The sequence below is a fragment of the Dinoponera quadriceps genome, unplaced genomic scaffold, assembly GCF_001313825.1.
Source record: "Dinoponera quadriceps isolate SergipeBrazil2010 unplaced genomic scaffold, ASM131382v1 scaffold2099, whole genome shotgun sequence".
Taxonomy (NCBI): domain Eukaryota; kingdom Metazoa; phylum Arthropoda; class Insecta; order Hymenoptera; family Formicidae; genus Dinoponera; species Dinoponera quadriceps.
In genome coordinates this window covers 427,346-442,196 of record NW_014556157.1, presented here as the reverse complement: position 1 = coordinate 442,196, position 14,851 = coordinate 427,346, and the positions used below count along the sequence as shown (strand labels likewise).

The 14,851-nt window shown below is 45.0% G+C and overlaps 1 protein-coding gene and 1 long non-coding RNA gene across 6 annotated transcripts in view; one reads left to right on the top strand and one right to left on the bottom strand.

Annotated features, from left to right (window-relative positions):
• Positions 1 to 14,851, bottom strand: part of LOC106747032 (E3 ubiquitin-protein ligase MYLIP) — a 228,297-nt gene that overhangs the window by 20,146 nt on the left and 193,300 nt on the right. Inside the window, exon 1 of one of the 5 annotated variants that reach the window (XM_014624273.1) lies at positions 6,485 to 6,579. The exons of the other annotated variants lie outside the window; for them this stretch is intronic. Within the exon in view, the coding sequence (XP_014479759.1) occupies positions 6,485 to 6,564 (80 nt within the window). The 5' untranslated portion in view covers positions 6,565 to 6,579. Of the gene's footprint in view, positions 1 to 6,484; positions 6,580 to 14,851 lie in introns of those variants that run through there. 5 annotated transcript variants of the gene reach the window in all.
• Positions 1 to 14,851, top strand: part of LOC106747034 — a 108,722-nt gene that overhangs the window by 21,992 nt on the left and 71,879 nt on the right. The gene's annotated exons all lie outside the window — the stretch shown is intronic.

Genomic DNA, 14,851 nt, shown 5'->3' with positions numbered 1-14,851 from the left:
TGAATGCAATCCACAATGAGAGAGGAGGAATAACATTTTAAAAAGCCCGTCCAAAAGAAGACGCGCGCATTTCCACAAACAAAGCCCCTCCGAATTCCTGAAAATATTTTCCCTATCCCGAATGAGAGAGAGAGAGAGAGAGATATATAAAGCCATTGAATTAAAAGATATATATATATTCCAAAATGTATCATGTTTTTAATTCTCCAATTACACCTTCTTTACAACAGCGTGTTTGCTCAAACGGGAAAAAAAGGCCGATATAGATGGACGTTTACGCTCGTCGTCAGTGGGTCGTCCTGCTATCGCACTGCAACAGTTTATTCTCACTGCGAGCAACACAAGGTTTACAATCTCGCTAGAATCTCGTTATATTACAACACGATTACGTTACACAATATCACGCTGTGAAGCAGCTTGTCTCTCGCACGGATGGAAATGCAGTGCGAGTGCGCGCGCCTCTCGTTTATCAATAATAATAATAATTGCGAGCGCAATATTTATCCCTGGCGTAAAAGGTGAAACACACGGCTCTCGCTGCTGTTCATCGCGAATCATTATACCGTCGTTTGTCTCGCGCAATTCCTCCGTTCCGCCTGTCTGCGCTTACATCGCCGCAGAATTACACGGCCGTGCGCGCGCGCGCGTACCGCCATTACATTCGGGACGCTTTTACGACCAATTAAAGGAAATCCCCTTAATCTCAACGGCGCGTACCGGAAAAACTTGGGCGCGCCCACATTTCTCAAGAAACGTTTCTCCGCGATGTAACGCGGTTTAGAGAGAAGAGGGAGAGGAGAAAGGAGAAGAAAGGCACGCCTCGTCGCGAGAGGCTGTAATACCGTCGGATTACAACGCCGGCGATGCCAGACAGCTCAAGGTAAGCGAAATCTCGAGAGCGAACGCCCGCTATTTCCCGGGTATAGCGGCGCGCCGCTGTTACCCTCTGTTTCTATTTCTTCCCTTTTAGCCACCTTCAACTGTAACTTCCATCGCGGCAAAACCCGAAACGCGGCTCGGCCGACATCCGACCGCTATCTGATTCTCCCTCTTTCGCATCGGGAGCAGGACCGGTGATGAGTTTCCACGCCGGTGATTTTCGAAATTTCCTTGCCTGTCTGCGATAGACAAACTCGTGGCTACTTTGAACTCTGAACTCAATAGTGCGCTCGTTGCCTTCAACGTCGGCGACGGGGGTCTGTCGAGAGGCGGTTGGGGCGTCTTTTAATTGACATCGAGTCAATGAAAACAGTAACTTTCAAGTTGATAGAAGAAAAACATCAAAACCGACGTATCATGTTATTTTTGCATTCTAAAGCCCTGTATGTGAAATGTGTACATCGATTTTGATCCTTTCTGTCAATTAAAATCAGCAGGTCAGTGATGAAGTCGTTGGGAAGTCGCGATACAGTCGTTGAACCGCTATCCATTCTCCCAGCCGTTTCAAACCACCCATAAATATAAGTCGCGCCATTCCGTCGCAGTTGTGGGAAGATTACGTGGCGGAGTATACTTCGGCGTAGTAATAGAGACGCTAAAACGATCTCCGTGTCTATTCTGTGACGATGGAAACGCGACAACTGCGATGCATCCGCGTACCGTTCGTGTACCACATTGCCGCTGCTATTAAGGACCTCCTGCTATTAAAAGCTCGAACTAATTAGCCGTTCCCTCTGAATATGTCCATCATCTCGAGCTTCCTTCGAAACTAATCCCTCTCGGAGGCGCAACTCGCCGCGGGCGAACAATTCGCGCTCGGATCGTCCCGAATGCGGTTCCTCGCTCTCACTCAGCGGCTGGCTTATCCCGTAGCCCTTTTAGGGACTCGACGCAATGGCGAAAAAAAAAAGAAGAAGAAGAGAACGAACGAGGATCGTTTTCGGTATATCGTTATAGCCGGGGGATCAGGCCGGGCAAAAAGTTTCTAAAATGAAACGAGGCGAACTCCGCCGATGGAGCGCTTAACTCGATGGCGACCACGACTACCGTTCATCCCAGCGCGGCCGCTCCGACGGCATGCAATTAGCTCCGCGGTATTTAAAAGTGTTTAGGTACTTCGGCACGCATAGTGGCCGAGGGTTATACTTAATATCAAAAGTTTGTTCTTCCGAGGCATGCGCGCACGCGTAAAAGTCCGGCCGGTGGCTTTTACGAGCGCCTCACGGATTGAGATTCCGCTGTAAATCAGATTAGCTTTTTACGAGGCTCGCTTCCGCTCGATTCCCGCCGATTTCCCGGAGTCGTAAACGACCGCAAAGCCGGTAACAATGCCGCCCGCGGAATTGATACTCCCCGGTGCGAAGTTTGGCCCCGTCCCGCGTCGAAATTTTGATGCTACTTGGACGCTTTTCACACTTTGATGGCTGCACTTGTTTCGGAAAAATGTTCGGCTGTTGCCAACAAATTTCAAAGAGCTCGCTTAAATGGTATCTAAAGAAACGAATATCCTTCTTGTATGTAAATCCGTTTGTGTAACTTAACGTTTACCGTAGCCCTTATGATATTGCACTTGTAAACTGTTATTATTGAGAAACATTTCTTTACAAGGCGATAGCCGCCGGCAGAATACAGTGACAGTGGCCGTAAAAGTGTTAGACAGTTTGCGTCCCAGTCAGAGAGATGGCCTGTAGATTATTAAAAATCTATTTTGACGATATTGACACTTACTAACTTCTCTCTTGATCTTTAATTCTATACAGAAAACAAATTAGTATCAATTCAAGGCTCAGATTTTTATTAAAGAGTTGGGATATACGAGGGCACCTTCACTACAGTGCGTTGTACCGTGTCTGAGCGCGCGAATTTTCAGCCCTCTAATTCGTCTACTTGACACATACTTTCGTATTTAAAAATTGCAATAGCCCCGACATTTCATGTCAGGATTTCCATCTCCATTTGAGCTCGGGAATCAGTCATATTAATTAAATTCGCGAAAACCGGGACACCCCGGAGTTATAAGAATATAATTTTACACAAAGATAAGACTTGCTTATATGAAAAAAAAAATCTTGTTATTAAGAAAATACTTCTTTGAATTAAGAACTGTATCAGTTTAAAAATGTCGTTCTTTCTATCCGATATTTTTCCCTTTCAGCTTACGAAAATTATTCTCAAGTAACACAAGAATATATAATTATAGAATGAAAGGCTTTAACACATAGGGCTAAAGTATCGACTCGGGGCGGAAGACCGTTCCGGCCGCCCGTTTGCATCTTTACTGGCGCCGATAAATCGCGAGCACGCCTCACCGCTCGCTCGGTGTTTCCGATACTCTACTCAACTGATGGTTGTATCAACGGTAGACGAAATATATAAAAAGTCTTGAAAACGCGCTTCGATCCGATCGTGACGGTCGAGCGAGAATCGCGGTGTGACGATAACACCACCGGGTTACCCATATGAGACGAACCACGACGAGAGCAGGCAGGCACTCTCGTACCCTCTCGATGGCACTGGCGGGTCCAAGTCCGAATGAAACGCACGGATGTAACACTTTGACACCCGACGGCACACGTGCATACGTTTGCGCTCTGCGTGCGCGATGGTTCATATAAAACGAATATAATCCCGGAATGGATGGTGTTCCCCGCGCGGAAAAACAGAATTTTACATTGTATTTTATGTATTGTTTTGCAACTGTCAAATTGATATGTCGTGTCAAAACATTTTATCACGATGTTTGCACCTGCGGACGCGATTTCTGCATTATAAAAAGCGAAACTCGCGCTCGCGGCGATGAAACTTTTCAAAAATTAAATTAAGTAAAAAGCTACTCAATTTGGAAAAAAAAAAACAAGAAGAAGAGGAAAGCTTTCATTCGCCTGTCGCATTTCCTCTTCTCTTTCGTCTCCTCTCGTATTTTTCAAACGCAATATACCTCCGGATTCGCTATCTCAGTTCATTTAAAACTTCAGGCTTAAATTTCCGAGGAAGCGCTGCGGAGAGAGATGAGTCGACGGGAGAAAGCCGCGACGGCAAGCGAAGAGGTACCTCGCAACCTCGTTCGCGGAGAGATTCGGTTCATCAAGCTGCAAGTTTACAAACCATTATCAGAACTGTATTTCAGCCCCGCCTCGTTCCAGCTGGAAACGCGACTCGAGTCCCTCGAATGCGTGCCAAGCGAATAAACCGTCGCTTGGCTCGAACCCGAACGTGTTGCCATCGCGCGCAGCAATAACAATGCGTTACTTATACCTAGCCCGCTTTTCGTAATTTTCCGGCGAATTTCCTTACCTCGCGCGGCCGAATATCGCGCTTTCTCTCTCCGCCATTACACGATAATAAACGTAGCGGCGCGAATTAAGCTACGCACCGGAGGATAAAACGTAATTGCGCTATTTAATATTCTCAGCGGGCTATCAGCGGTTGTCTAAGTGCTGCCGAGAGATGCGGCGCAAATTCCGCGGGAACGAAGCACAATCGAGAAAAGATATCTTAATTTATTTATTTATCTTGCACATACATTGAATTATCGAAGCGGAAGTGCGAAAGGCGTTACGACGAAGAAACTGGGCAGGACATTCAGAAGAAGTGGACGGGAAATGTTTGATATTAACTTGTCGATTTTGAGAAAATTAGCGATACAAAATTTACAAATTTATTCCGTGTAATCGGTTTACCGTCGATCGGTAGAATGTAGTCTTTAAGTGTCGAGCGACTGTAAGTGAAAAGTTTTCGCGAATTAAGTTTCAGGGATAAAAAATAAACGACGAGAAACTTTATTCTGCGTTTAAATTCAAATGGCGTTTACTTTGACGGAATTTTAAGTCGCGGCTTAGTTATCGAGGGAGCTGACGTTGAAAATTAAGGAGTCTCGAAGATGGATGGCGGCCAATCAAATTTTCGTTAACGGGAAAATCAAGCGCGAAAGAAAAAGGAAAGGGGCGTCTGTGAATTTAACGGTAAACTTTTTCGGACGCCTCTCACAGAGAATGATTCAGAACGCAAAATAGTTTAGAGGGGAAGCACCAAAACCGACACAGGTATGATAAACTGACACACCCATGTTTCTTGGCTATAAATTACTGAACTCAGACAGAACATGAACTTCGTCTATTATGTTAAGGTAAGCGAACCTGTTTTGGCACGCTTTGATTTTTCTCATGTTAGCCGTCACTTTATGTCAAACTTGGATGTTGGTGACAAAGAGCATAAATCATAAATCATAAATAAACGTTATGCTGTAAAGAAGAAAACGGTTGATGCAGAAAACAATCGACAATGCGTATTTTTGTTATTGGCTATCATGGTGGCAGCCCTCTGAGCGGGGGACTAATTACGATATAAGCACGATAATTATATATTTCTTTTATATCTCGTGGTTGTAGGCTTTAGAGCCCATAGACGGAATGGTATGTCGATTTTGGTGCTTCTCCTCTATGATCCGAGGAAGAACTGATAATGGTATTAGATATGACACGCCGCTTGCGCGCTTGAGGGTCAGCGCAAACGGATACGGATTTATCAATCCCATTTCACTCGTCCTTCCAATTACATCTCGCGAGATTTTGCTGTAAGCGCGCGCAAGTTGGGGCGCCCCGTTTGCGCGCGACGTTACAGTAACAATGAATTATACACTTAAATCCGCCTTGCGTCGCGTGACGTAGAGATTTGCCGGAGTTGTCAGAGAGGGTGGGCGCCCGGCGTCCGCGTGGCCCGAAAATTGTCGGTTTATACCTCCAACACACATCCCGCCGAGAGATATACGGGTGGACTTACGTACGTCGTACTTTTTCGCCCGACCCAAATCGCCAACGAAGCTTTCTTCGACGCTGGGGCGGATTAGTGCGCCGTGTAAACGTCGCGAGACGAGTGGCCGGACCGAAATAAAAATTATTACGCCGCGAATAAAAATGCAACTTCTCGTGGCGTCCGTCCGGGAAAATGGCCCGTTAAATGCGACTGACAGCTGTGCGCGCGCACGCACACATATGTACACACACACACACACACACACACACGTTTTCAGCAACGATTGTACACTGAAAATTTTATTTTTGCAAAGAGCTACCAAAATATTTGTTACACACATTATGGTTGACGATAAAACATTTTTCATTCGCACCAACCGAATGTATTATGGAGAGGACAAAATTCATAAATTCATTTGAGTTAGCGTAACCAAATTATTTGCTCGGTTTCTTTTGGTTTCTTTAATAGATTGAAATAGCCTTATCATGAAAGATATCACAATAAGCTTTAAACGATCCACATATAAAGCCACATCCATACCTTTGAAACTAAATCTTTATATCCAACAGCGCTCGTAACACGGTAGATATAAAACATTAGACTAGGATACTGGAAATCAGAGATTTGCTCCTCGACAAGAATAGCTTTTTTCTCATTTTTACCGAAGAAAACTAAATTTTTTCTTAGACGCAATAATCAAACATTTCGTCGAAATGTCAACCAAATTATTTGACAAGGTCCACCAAATTGCGGTTATGACAATTAAATTAATTGTCCCATTAATTTCGCGCACCTCCGAAATAGGGCCCCGTGTAAGCAATTTTGTCCGAGGAGACGCGATGATTCGTCGTGCAAACTGGAAAATGACCTCATTTCGGGACATTCCGCCGAGAAGAAGAGGAGTATTTTCGCGCGTTCATAAATTCTTTCCGGATCCTGTCACCCCTCGATGCTCACTGTCGCGAAAGAGAACAACCATCGTCAGCATGTCGGTTATTGGAAGGATGCGGAATATTCTTGAATTTCTTCCGCCACTCACCGGCGAAAGCGCGGTAACCCATTCCTGACGGTTATCTTACCACTTTCGTGCCCCGCTCGCAGAGCCGTTCTCTCCGGAACGATATGGCGCGATGAACTCCACGCGATGTAACTCGCGCGTTCAAAATCGATCGATACTTCGCCCTTCGAAAGTTACACAGAGCAGGCAGCTGTCGAGAAAAAAAGAGAAAGAAAGAGAGAGAGTGAGAGGGGCTGGGGAGGGAGGAGTCTGCGAAGTCAGGAAAAAGTAAGCTCCAGGAGCGCGACGAGGATGTTATTTGCCTCGAGTTCGATATTATCAATCGCGCAATCGCGATGCGGCGTATCTTCGCAAAATTCACTTTGCGCGATGGAGTAATAGGTCGCGTGCAAATCCCCCCTCCCCCCCGCCCTCGCGATAGCAACGATAGCGTTTTACCCGCTGATGATGCGGTAACCAATATTTCAGCCTCCGCACAATTTCCCTTCACAGTCATTTCATATTTCATTTTATTTTACGCTCTAATCGCCTTACGTTCTCTCGCGCGCCTGGAAATTTATCCGATTCTAAAGTGACGTTTTTCGGCGAAGAGGCGAAATGACAAATTTATAAAGTATAGAAAAATCACTATCATATAATCAACGCTAATGACACAAAGCGACACGCCCGACAAATTAAATTAAAATTTATCTAAAAGATTACCTACCCCCCCTTATGAAGTAATATTTAATTTAACTCTTGTCGCGCAGCGAGCGAGCGAGCGCGCGCGACACGTGCTCGAGTCCTTAACCCGCTACCCGGCAGGGTTGATTTACAAACGACTAACTCTGAATTATGTCGTCCCTCGCTAATGAACCTGCCGTCTCTCGCGAGTTTCGCCGCCCGCACACCAGCCGGAGACAAATCTCTTCCGCGCGGGATGGTGCTCGAAAATATAGCAGCCGCCGTCGCGGTGCGTCGTCGTGAAACGTCGTAAACGCGCGTTAGCGCGCGATTCAAGATTTACATCGTCTCCCGAGCCGACGCGAGGAGAAACGCGCGGGGATTGTGAGCCGGGAAGTTTAAGACGCCAATTGATTAGACGAACGCGACATAGAGGGAAACGCCCGGCGAGAAATTTATCGCGCGAATTACACGTGTAATTGTGGAAGTTGCGAGAGTCGTTATTTCTCTCTCGCCCGCGGCCGTTGTAACGAATTTAACCGTGGCGAAGCGGCTAGGAAATGATGCGGTTAGAACAAAATACCGATTAAAATGCGGAGGTAGAATTACAACAGTTCAAACCGGCAACCTTTTTGCACAGAGGAACACATAGTGAGGAGAGTACAGAGGATTCTCCTCTATTTCTCTCTCTCTCTCTCTCTTTCTCTTGATTAATAATGCGTTTTATATCTCTCGAAATTTAACGTTCCGTCGGTATAATAAAGTAAATCAGAGCCGGGCTTATTTCATTAAGCAACGATTCAATCCCCCCCCCCTTCCCCTGTTCTCGGTCCCCGAAATTTTCGCGGTACAATCAGCGTGGGAGGGGAGGAGGCGTTGCAAGATTTCTAGTCTCAACACGGGACGCCGGAGACGGTGAAATATTCAGATATTTTTCGACGAGGATTGCCGGGAAGGACGATTCGATACTTTACGACAGGAGCGTTGCAATAAATCCTTTATTTGTATTCCTAAAACATAGCCATCCCCTTTCAAACTCCAACCCCTGTCCTGTCGTCGTCGCCGGCCCCGATCGCGCTCTTTGTTACGCCGCTGCGATATTTTGCCCATTTAGCGCGCAACGTGCGCTCTCACACCCCATATCTCGTTCCCTTCCTCCCCTTCGCTCCTCGTGCTTTTCACCGCGGCCATCTGTTCATTCGTGGCTCGCCGGCGAAAGTTTTTCCCGGCCGCGTCACGACGCCGGCTCCCTTCACCCACCTGAACGTGATTCGCGCTCTTTGTGCCGCCAATTTATTTTTATCGGCGGATGCAACGCGCTTTCGACGACGCGCGTCTCTACCCCCATACGTTTTCCGAAAACCACCGGCGTGTTTTGCTTTTTGCCGAAAGCCCGGCAGAGGGGGTCGTCGGGCCAGTCGGTACGGGGCCATTGACAATGGCGGACCGAAAAAGTGCAACTTCCACGCTAAGGGCGGAAGAACTCACCGTGTGAAAAACAGCGAACAACGAACTGTAACAAGAGCGTTTCAGACGAGACGATTCGCAGTTCGGTCGTCTTTTGCAATTTACGCTTCAACGGACTCTTTGAGATTAACGACAGCGTAAATACGCGGATACGGCTGTGCCGTATTTCAAACCGCTGTTTACCGTTGAGAATAATTACTTTTGCTTCAATCGAAAGATTCTCCAGTGAAAACTTACATGATCGTAAATCGTTATGTCGAGTCGAAATCCCGATGCCACTTTGATGCTCTTAAAGGGATGCCATACTTGAAAACTTTAGACCGATGGAATACTGAAAATGAAATGATCGAAATGCTGCTCGATATACGAGGAAAGTGATTCTAAAATTTCAAAATTTACATTTCCAACTGTCAGCGTAAATATGTACCTGATATGGAAATCCTGCAGCTTGCACGTGCCGGACGTGTTAATGTTCCAGTCAGGAAAATTTCAAAATAGGGAAAAGCAAATTATATTATTAGAAACGAAATTGTGAACCTTGTTTTGTTATTTTAATTTCTACTGCGTTATAGAATTAAAAGTTTAATACAGGGGCAAAATTTTGGACCATCGAATTCGGATATATCTTCATGAGGCTATAGTGAACTCTTATAAGGAATTAGCACAGATCGAGATGGAGGTTCGTAGATTCGTGAAATTACATTTATTTGTCGAACAATCGTCGGCTTGAATACTGCTACCAGATTCGGTTCATTCAACTACTACGCTGTTATTCAACCGAGTTTATCGGGTGAAATTTCATTGAATATGCGCCATGTGTGTATTTATGTTGACGATGCCACTGTAACAAATATTATCGCGAGCGCTGTATTCGCAGGCATCCATCCGATTAATCGAACGTTATTCTAATTTCTGTGAAAATTAATTCGCAACAAACAACGCTCGTGAACGCGCGAAATACGTGAACATGCCCAATTCCGGTGCCACTTTGATGCTCTTGAGGATAGTTCACGCCTGCGTGTGAATGGCTTACGGTCTGCTAAAAACCTACTTTGGGAAGATGAGGTCTAGAAACCATCCTTAGCTCTTCTGTTGTGTTGGTGAAACTCAAGGTTTAAATATAGGGCCAAGATCTCGACTCGAATGAGTTCGAATAATTGTCGATGTATTTCTCGTTCGGAACTTTTCAGCGGCTTCTCTCGATGCCCCGATTTTCTTAGACGTGCGAGTTACCCGCCCCTTTGTGCGAATCGCGAACACCGCACACCGCTCTTGACATACGACGAATCCGCACCTGAGTGCGATGAACTCGAATTTCTGCTTTCTTCCTTTGTAGCGTCCTCGTTCTGACGTCGCACGCGGACGACATTTTTCTTCTCATCGGAGTTAAGCCGTATCCGGGCGAGAGATAAAACTTATAATTTATAACACGTAGCACACATGCCGCGGTACCGGTGACCTTTTTCCGCGCCGGTGATGCTCGACGATGGACGTAATTTTAGAAGTGAGTGGTATTTTTTCCCCCGGCCGATATACGGGCGATAAAAAGCGGCCGTTTTTTGCTCACGCGTTATCAGGGGGTTTTTTTTTATGCCTCTGCAAACAAAATTGCTATATATATTTTATTTCAGCCCGTTTATTACCATCGCGGGACAAACGAGATGAATTATTTTTAGTTTCATTAAAGCAAATTATCGCACGTTTCACGATATTCGTCATTTTTCCTGTGTTCGCGAATAATACGAATATTACGCGCTCGAATTGCGCATGAAAATGGTAATGTCGCGAAGAAAGTCTTGAACAAAAAAGACAGAAGTCACTGTGTGCGTCATAAAAGCGACGTATTCTCTTGTCACAGTGTGTTAAAGTTTCATGCGCTGCGTACTTTGAACGTTAACGAACAAGCCGTTACGAAAGTCGTTCGAAACACATAAATTTGCTGCGAACATTGATATATTTATAAAGCCATAATACGGTTTCGTTGTAACGTTGCGTGTCGCAATGAGTGTCGACAACAAATCCGTAATTTACGTGAGTGTCGCGCACACGCTGAAACATCGAATTAATAGACATTCCAAACAACTACATTCTGAATTATTATCTGTATATTGCATATTGAATTATTATAATTATCACATTCGCGCGCCATTCTTTGTTAAATCGATACGTGAGTCCTGGAATGTCCATTTGCGTAACAATTTGCGAAAACTTGACGTTACCGCTCGGCAAATATATTACATTCGGGAAACCCGTATTATTTTTCACACGATATACTTACGGCAAAATCACATCGCAACTATTCCGTTCGCTTGAACGTCCGAATGCAGCGGGAAGCGGAATTTGACGATCGCCAAAAGTGAATAACGGCGTCGTAATCTTCGTCCTCGCCCCGCGGGGGCTTCCACCCTCGGATGCGAGCCCGCGGGATCTCGAGTGGCGCGAACAAATGACAAACGACTCGTGTGTTCTGATATTCTTATGAGAAGTCGCAGTTGTAATTCTGCAGATAACTATGAGTTCCGACCGCCTTGGATACGGAAACACTTTGTCTTTATCAACGTCGCGCCTCCGTAGTCGAAAGAAATGGTTGCGACGATCTCCACCGCGCTCCCTCGTCTTTGCCGCGTATGATAGACGATCCTGACGGCGACGACGACTTTCCAGTAACGCGCGCAACTTCGCGGTGGATTAATAAGAGCGCGCTGATCGAATTACATCCTTCAATCTACCTTCGACACGCGCGACGTAAACGCGACAAACATGGCGAAACAACAGCCGAGTGTCGGAAGTTAACACTTTACCGACCGGCGCCGCCGCTACACTTGGTTTCAACACAGTTTCAATACTCCTTTCTCGATGCCGCTCGGAACATAGCCGATATCTGAACTCGAGAGATCTCAACTTCGGGAAATTATTCAAAAACACTCCTCTTCTCTTGAACATTGGCTGCGTTCCGAACTACATCGAGTGAAAAGTTGTTCGAACCGTACACTGAGAGAAAAATATTTTAATATTTATTTAAATATTTGTGATACTATAATCATGATAGACGACAGAATGATAGCCAGGAGAACTATTTTAATAAGTGTTATTATAGCGTCAGTCATAATAACCTTACACGCATATGGCTCGGAAAAATATCAATAAAGTCATAAATAATTTTGCGCATTGTAGGTTGTTGAAATCAAAACGGCGAAAAAATGTTTAAACTACAAACCCGTGGCTCGTCATTCTTACTACGATGGAGAATAAAATTTGATTTTTTTTTTTTTTTACAAAATGGTAAGATTTAAAAACAAGAAATCGATTTCCGGCTGGATCTTCTCAGTTTTTAAAGTCCGCAAAAAATTAAAGATATTAACTTTATGGTGGTAGGTGTGTGAATAAGCAGCATGAAAGTTCACGCAAGCGAATTTTTATTCGGACGTTAATCGTACTATCTGTCAACTTTCGCCGTAGGCATCAAATATGCCTAAAATATCGACGCGACAATTTTCGGCGGACTTTTTCTTTCTTATTTTAATCATCGATCGCCGCGTAATGTGATAATGGCGAGGCGTTACTTCGCGTCGTATATCCTGCCGAAATTTACGAGCGAAATGTGACAGGAAAGTCGTGACGCCGTTACACAAACGAAATGTAGATCGTCGATAAATCAAACGCGAGCACCGCCGGCGCGAGGCTCCTACACGTCGGACGAAAGGTCCGAATTTGCGATCGGAGAATTGTGTTTTTTGTACGAATAAAAAATGCGCGGATCAATAAATCATACGTGGAATCGACGGCGCGAAATAATTGACGCGATATGCCGTGATTTATACGTTGTCTGATGAAATATGATGATGAAGTGCGCCACGTTTGCGAAAAAAAAAGAATGAAAAAAAAAAACAAAATCATCGCTCTCGAGCGTTTTGCAGTTGCGCTTTTCGTATTTCCGCATTAGTGACGTCGATGGAAATACTGCCGACAGGTTTAACGTAACGAGGAATATCGGAGTATCGACCGAACGCGAAAGGAACTCGCGAAGGGCTAATTTCGACGAGCCGCGGCTAATCACGCGACGGCGATTAAGCTTGAATTACACCGCGTCTGTAATGTGATGAATAAGAAAACACCGAAAATAGAAAGCGGAATGTGCCGATGATTGCAGCCAGTCAGTCAGCCAGCTATCCAACTAGCTAGCTAGCTCACCTGAACCAATCGATTCGTACGTGCCTGTCTCGCGTCGTTTCGTAAAGCACGCGAATTGAGCTTCCTTCGCACACGTCTGTCCCTTCTCTTAACTTGGTTTTTTCTCTTCAGAATAAAATCCCACAGCCTCAGAAGGAGAAAACAATAGTTGTAGGAACTATAATCCCACTATATTTTATGATCAATTTTGATGTAAACTATATATTTATAGTTCTTTTAAGGATGCAGAATATAATAGAATGAACTTGAACTATCAACGTATAATAGTCAATTTCTTTCACTATTCCATTTTTGTTACTTCACTATCATACTTAATTAATTTTCTCTCGGTGCGAGCAGCACACCAAGCAATTTCGTTAATCGCGTAATAATAACACCACGCGCATACAACATCGGGCATCGCTCGCGGAATGACACGAAAGCAAATGCTCGGCGGAGGATCGTCCTAAAGCGAGATTATAAGTATTAATGTCAACCGCGCATGACGACGTGACATTCGTGGCAAAACCTCGGCGGCATTCTCTTCCTCTCTCGTGTCCCTTATCTTAGCATTCTCAAACGCGCCAGCGCGATGCGGTGTAACGCAATTAAATCTGACCCGTGTCAGATTAATTTTGCGGTGTCTTATGTGACCAGCTTGAAGGCGGGAGGAGAGGAAGACCCGTTTACCCGACGTGCCGAGCCGCTGTTCGCCACCAATGGGCGTGTACATATCCTGCAGGAGATATTCTGGACGGAAAACAGCGCGACGCGAGACCGGGTTTATAATTTCATTAGAGATTAATTGGCTTACACCCTGCTGCGAGTGCCTCCGAGAGACCGGCCGCGTTTTGCGACCGCTTAAAAGCGTCCCCACTATTAAGATAATAACCGGCCGAATTAAGATAATGTGTCTGTCCGCTCGTTACGCCGCTTATTTCGAAATTATTCGCGTCTCGTGGGACCACAGAGGGCAACGCGTCCTGTCACAAGCTCGAAGCTTAGAGTACAGACATTTTTCCAGATTTTCCCATATACAGCATATTCCGATTATAATCTCAAAATTGTCCTAAAACAGATCATCTCACTAAGATACCACTTATTCGCTATCTGGTCCCCTTTACAATAGTTTCCTTCTAAAACAATGCACTTCGCAACGTTTATTCCATTGCAGGAAGGAGTCTTCAAAATCATTCTCCGTGATGCTTTTCAGAGCACGAATCGTAATCCGTGAATGTAAGAGCGGTTGCCTGGCAAGCGGAAAATCTGAGTTCGATTCAAGCCGAGTCTGCCTCGCTTCGACGTTTTTCACCTCGTGTGATATTAAAAGAGGACATCTGTAGATACAAACAAGCATCCTCCCCATAGTTTTGATCCTTTCTTCCACAGTACGACTATGGTATTAACAATTGTATAATAATAGTCATTACTGGGAATCAACAATTTTGGATCATTTTTCCCATATTGCGAATCGGTATAATTACAAAATTTTCGAATCTTGGCCCATTGCTATCCCAGTATTCCATCAATATCAAATCGGTATTGATATCATAGTACTGTTCATTAAAAATCTGAGCCATTACCGGTACGTTATTAATTCACGAAAAAAATGGACCCTTTGATCCGACCGGTCGGATTTAACTTGGTCGATGACACGTCAAAAGACACACGTCAGCGCGGGAAGACGCCGAAGCGTAGCGGATTATGAAAGAGATATTGCGTCGCAGCACCGGGCGGTAAGCTTGTGAAATCGGCTTTTCCAGCGGGGGATAATCGAGCTGTGAGCGCGTTAAAGTATCGCTCGCGCATGCTCGTCTTGTGAAGGCGCAACTTCTCAATTAA